Source organism: Orycteropus afer, unplaced genomic scaffold (assembly GCF_000298275.1).
Source record: "Orycteropus afer afer isolate SDZICR_OR568_19922 unplaced genomic scaffold, OryAfe1.0 scaffold00158, whole genome shotgun sequence".
Lineage (NCBI taxonomy): Eukaryota > Metazoa > Chordata > Mammalia > Tubulidentata > Orycteropodidae > Orycteropus > Orycteropus afer.
In genome coordinates, this window is record NW_006921745.1 from 7566795 (window position 1) to 7573148 (window position 6354).

At 38.5% G+C, this 6354-nt stretch overlaps 1 protein-coding gene across 1 annotated transcript in view; it reads right to left on the reverse strand.

Annotated features, from left to right (window-relative positions):
• Positions 1 to 6354, reverse strand: part of KIF16B (kinesin family member 16B) — a 640246-nt gene that overhangs the window by 507976 nt on the left and 125916 nt on the right. The window contains exons 4-6 of the mRNA XM_007946387.2: positions 4135 to 4251; positions 1424 to 1521; positions 588 to 697 (exon numbers count right to left, since the gene is read on the reverse strand). Of these exons, the coding sequence (XP_007944578.2) occupies positions 588 to 697; positions 1424 to 1521; positions 4135 to 4251 (325 nt within the window). The remainder of the gene's footprint in view (positions 1 to 587; positions 698 to 1423; positions 1522 to 4134; positions 4252 to 6354) is intronic.

Sequence of the window (6354 nt, forward strand, 5' to 3'; positions counted from 1 at the left end):
GAAAGCATAGGAAACCTTGCAAATATTCTTCTTCACAGGTAAGAAGTGTTAGAATATCTTTATGATCACATACCATCATCAGGATCAGTAAAAATACATTGCTAAAATGTAATTCCATTTAAGAGACAGGAGACAGGCTTATGCATCTTCCCTGACAACATTAGATACATGTTTCTAAGCAAGCCCCATGAAATCAGTGAACATCAAGTGAAGTATGAATTCATCAAATGAATACTGCGTAATGACAGCTCATATTATTTTGTTATAATAAAATGCCAAAAATTAAAGTTTCCAATCCTGTTATTCTGTGGAGCTCTGGTAGCATAGTGCCTAAGGCACCTGACTGCTAACCAGAAGGCTGGCAGTTCAAACTCACCAGCCACTCCTTGGAAGGAAGATGGGGCAATCTACTTCTGTAGTGATACTGCTTCAGAAACCCAAGGAGGGTTCACTATGAGTTGGGTCTGACTCGACAGCACATAACAACAACAACAACATCCCATTATTCTACTGTCTTTTTCCTTATGAAAGTCTTATTTTCACATGAATTTCCAAGAAGTATGGAGCTGTGAAGTACCGACTCCTACCTTCAACGTAAGGCCCTTCTTTTGGATGCTCACGGACTCTCAAATTGAAGGTTTTGGAGGACTTCCGCCTAAGTAGATCTCTCACATGTTCATTATAAATTTCTAAGTAGCTAAAATTTTAAATAGAATTGATTCAGAAAAATTATTAATATCAACATTAAAATACAGAAGAAACTAACTTTATAGGGAGAACTATATACCCATACTGTGCGAATTATTTCATTTAATCCCTAAAATAAGTAAGGGATAGTACTGTTATTATTCCCCACTTCGTAGGTTAGGCAACAGAGGTTTTGGGTGATTTAAATAACATGTCCAAGGCCACATAGCCCTGAGAGGTAAAGTAGCATAAACCCTAGATTGCCATATCTGCCCCAGTAACCACCAAAGATGGTGACTATCTATGCAGATTTAATTTTAAGGAGGAAAAAGCACAGCAATCACCCAAGTCACTGATTAGATTTATAGTAATCCTACCAACATGAAGAATGACATAAAGCCAATTCAGCTAAAAGAATAAAGCAAGTGAATTAGATATACACTTAAATAACAAGGGCTCATTTCATTTAAGATAAATATCCTACAGTAGAGTTTCTGACCAAACTAGGTTTTTCCTACCAGTCTCCCAAATCCTGGCCAAAACTGTCCCCAAAGAAGTCATTGGAAACTTAAGTGTTTTAAGTTTTATTTCGGCTATCTTAAATAGAGGAAAGGGAAAAGGTAGAATTTTTCCTTAGAAAGTTAAGGGTCTTATCCATTCCTAGTCCTTAGAATCAACCCGAAGAACCTTGACTCTAACCAAGCACATACTCAGTCACTCAGGCCATGGGTCCTACCTGACTTCAGTTCGAAAAGATGCTTCATCCCATATAGTGGTTTCATTTATCCGACTGAAGAGCCCTTCACAGATCCGAGGTATTAAGCCAGAATCACCCTGCAATGGGAAGGAAGAAAGCTACAGTGTCACTTGAAATAAATGCAACCTATGGCTGAATGTGCAATTTGCTGGAGTGGACTGGGAGTTAAGGGGTCTCTGGTAGCATAGTGCCTAAGGCACTTGACTGCTAACCAGAAGACTGGTGGTTCAAACCCACCAGCCACTCCTCAGAAGGAAGGTTGGGCATTCCTACTTCCATAGTGATACTGCCTCGGAAACCCAAGAAGGGGTCGCTATGAGTCGGGGCCGACTCGATGGCAAATAACAACAACAACAACATGCCAACTCTAGTCCAACCACCTTGGGACTCCAAACACACTATTTACCCATCCTCCAGGATTGCTTCCAGCTGTCTGAAATGAGAGGGTTGTTCCTTATAGTTTCTATATGTTGGTGCTTTGGAAATATAAAGTTATCAGTTGTTAACCAGTTAAATCACGGTGTGCAAGTGTAAGTGTAAGTCCACAAAGTAGTTACTAATTGCCTTAAAACTAAAGTGACAGTACTACATTATTCATGCTTACATTAAAGGCTGTCCTCATAATGAAACTCATCTCCCTCACCCTGCATTCTAGAGCCCGGTCTGGAGCGTGAAGGTGGGTGCTGAGTGAGATGGCCGCTGCAGGAATCACACAGTGGACATACTTTTGTGTAGATACCATCCTTCATGTGTGTCTCCTTGGAGGAAAGACTAAGAATTGTATAGTGAAACCTGTGAGAGTCGGAACTGGAATGGGACTGCCTTGTACATCCTGGTCTCACAAGTTTTCCACCTTTGACAGGGTGCAGTCCTACCACTTTGGTATTGCTCATTTTTGTGGAAAAAACTTTTGAGTTCTCCTTCTAACTGGTTTCCACTTTACACAGGTTCTAGCTTTCGCAGGTTTTACAGCAGAATATCCCATCTTTAATGAACAAATCCCTAGACTGGCATTACTAAACAGGAAGATTTTAATATATCATATTACTTATACAATGTGGGCATAATATTCAATAATATTCATGTTTCAGCTAGTATTGTCATGCTGATGAATCCCAGAATAATAAATACTAAAAACAGTATCCAGCTTCAGAACCTGGATTTCTAACGTTTTCTTCTGAAGTCTCTTCCTACATTCATCCAACTCGACTCCAAATTAAAAGCAATATCATCACTGCTTAACAGAACTTTTGTTCCTTGTATTATTACATCAACACTAGTTCTTATCAAGAATAAATGGGCCTTTCACTATACTTGTTTTTTTGCTTGCTTTAAGAATAATTTTTAAATACCCAAGCTATCCTCAACTACAAGGTCAAAGAAAAACACATTATTTATTAGCACTCTATAAATGTTTAACTTATATAAAACAATCACTAGGGAATCAACACATAAATTTACTTTTTAGAGACAGGTTTGGTTTCAAAGATATGGTAGGAAAGTAGGAAAAAAGAAGTAAGTTAAAAGGAAATGTAAAACTCTCAAATTATCTATTCTTCACTTATTTGGTTTTCTCTTATATATTCTTCTCTATTTTTCTGCCTTGTGAATTCAAAGCACGGCATTTATATACTTCTTTTGTAAAGGAAAAGCCTGGATGTAAGAAGCCAGGTTACACACACAAAAATATTTCATCTAGAAAGACGTGTGCTCCTTTAATACATCACTTCCGTGGACCACCAAACCTTTAGCATAAAGACACTATTGTGCCTGCTGACAGGAATCCCTGCAATCCTCTAGCAGGATCTCATCCAGAACATGCCACAAGTCTCAGAAGTCACTGAACAGAACTTTCACTATAATGCAGAATAATAAAATGCATAAACACTATTTAGATCAGGAGAAAACACAGGAAAAGATAAAATTCCTCCGAAGATGTCTATTTTTGGGACAAAGAGAAGAACCTTAATGCCTGTCCATTTGTACAGAAAAACTACTCTTCTCTATACACTATAAAATAACTATGTAAACTATGAAACTGATCCTTTTTAAGTATTTTCTCAATTTATGCAGTACCTTTCTACCAAAAATTTAACTTTTTTTTTTTAATATATATTTTTCTTGGTGGAAAAATGCTTTGAATCATTTTAAAAAGAAAAGAGTTCAGTAATTCTATACAAAATTTGGGCTGACAGAAAAGAAGAATAAATTACTTGTGGGCCCAGAATACTTTTTTGATAAGATTAGAAAGCCTTTAAAAACAGAAAATGAACTGGGACTTGCATCCATTATTCATGCTTACTAACTTAAAACTATTTCTAATTTAAAATCTCTCAAAGGAAATGTAGTCCAACTTATTACTGAATTTTATCTTATTACTAAAGAATGAGCAGAAGATGAAAACCAACTGAGCACAGACCAAGTAGATAAGAAACAGGAGCTCTGGTGGCACAGTGCCTAAGGCATTTGACTGCTAACCTGAAGGCTGGTGTTCAAACCCACCAGCCACTCCTGGGAAGGAAGGTTGGGCAATCTACTTCCATAGTGAAACCACTCAAGGAGGGGTCACCATGAGTTGATCCAATCTACTCCATGGCAGTGGCTGCATTTGCATTTGAGATAAGAGATAATTCAGTCAGTCCAAAGAGAGATAAAGAAAAATATTTTCCCCATGCAGCATAACAACTTACGGAATTTCCCATCATAGTGTATGACTTTCCTGATCCAGTTTGCCCATATGCAAAGACACAAGCATTATAACCTTCAAATGCAGATTTCACAACATCCATGCCAAGAGTTTTGAAAACCTGAAAGTCAAGGAAAAAAAAAAAAAAAAAAAAAAAAAAACACAAAAGATACAATTACCATGGATTTTCACAAAAGTCCCTTCAGTGTTAACAATATTCTTGAAAACTATTTTCATCTCTTACAGATTACACCATTATAAATAAATCACTGCAGAACCAGTAACAGAATACACACCCCAGTTTTTAATCAAAAGTAAACTTTTTAAGCAAGCAAACAGCAACTCCATCCCCTTTCTTATTTAAATCAACAAAAAGTTCCTGAAAAATGAAAATGCAAACAAGGCACAGTGGCAATTGTGTCTAGAAACAAAAATGAGTTTAAAGCATGATGATTTACCATTTCAAAATTATGTACATTTATAAACCTATTCATTCTATCACTGCTTCCAGAACTTAATGTTCAAAGCCTGAAAGTCACAGGAGCCAGAAATTATTGCCCAAACCATGCCAAACCAATGTCATCGTTTTAAGGGTTTAGCTATTCATCAAAACGAATCTCACATCTCTAGATTTCTCAGGGAGTGGGAGTGATGGATGGGAGTGGGTGAGGTTGAGATGGCTGGGCTCCCCCACCTCAGATACCTCTACCTATTGGGATATTTGCCCAGAGTGAAGGGAGCAAAGGAGACAATTGTTTGGGCCTGGGATTGCACCTACAGTGTACTGAGTCCAGGTCAGTCAGCTATCCTACTAAATTCCAACAGACACTTTGAGGAGTAAAAGAAGAATTCATCATATTACACCAAGGCAACTGATGTAAAGAAGGTAAGTGAATCAAGATGTGTGTTCACCCTGGTTATACCCAGCTAGGAATGGAACTAACTAAAACTTTTCAACACCCACAAGCCTTCACACAGATAATCAACTCCAGTTATGGTCAAGAAGCCTAGAGCACAGGTCACTAACTACTGCACATCAGAATCACCTCGGAGGGGTATGAGTTCTCAATGCCCCTCACCTCCTCACCCGCTTCCCACTGTAGCACAGACCAATTGAGTAAGAATTTCAGGAGTGTGAACCCAGGAACTAGGACTTTTTTTTTTTCTTTTTTTAAACTCCTCAGGGCACTAATGCCTGCCAGTCAGCATAGGAAATGGAGGTGATTCCACAAGGAAAGCCAGACATCAGAGTAACATATGGAGTCACCTCCACAGCAGGGATCAAGGCCTAGCAGACTAAGCAGAGCACTTACATCAACAGGACTGAAGAATACTGGCCAACCACATCTCAGCTCCACAAAAGCCATCTCTGCTAACAACACAACCTGTCATCCCAGGAAGAGAGAAATACACCAACAACTAACTGGATTGTAGCTTTCCACGGTACCATCTTCCTGCCATCTTGTTTGGACTTCTTCTCCTCAGTCTCGTAAGTCAAAAACAGGCAAATTATAATTTCCCCTGAATCACTTCTACAAATAGCCAGTCTCATTCATTCTATTTTAATTTTTCATTTTAACTGTAGGAACTGCTACTTTCTGATCTTATTCTCACGTTCTGATGACTTAACTCTCAAGTATGTACCAGCCATCACACTCACAGAGCATTCTCTATATTCTTTCATGTGCTAATATAATAGACAAACAGACCAATAGAAACCATGGAGTCCATTCTAACTCATGGCGACCTTGTGTACAACAGAAAGAAACGGTCCTTCATTATCCTCACAATTACCAACAGAAAGAAACGGTCCTTCATTATCCTCACAATTACCAGCATGAGTCCACAGTTGCAGCTATTATGCCAATCCGTCTCACTAAGGGTCTCCCTTTCCCTTACTGGCCCTCTATTTCACAAAACATAATGCCCTCCTCCAGTGACTGAACCTCTGGATGATGTGTCCAAAACAAGCAAGTTGGGCAATATTCTGTTGTAATCTGTAAATTTTTTTTTAGGCAGAAAGCTCTGCTGAAACCTGTCCATCATGGGTGGCCTTGTTGGTACATAAATACCAGTGGAATACCTTTCAGTATCACAAGTCACCAGAATACAATAAACTGACAGACAGGTAGTAGGATCATATACTAATCTTCATTGTTGTTGTTGTTGTTGTTATGTGTCGTGGAGTTGGACCTGACTCACAGCGACCCCTCCTTGGGTTTCT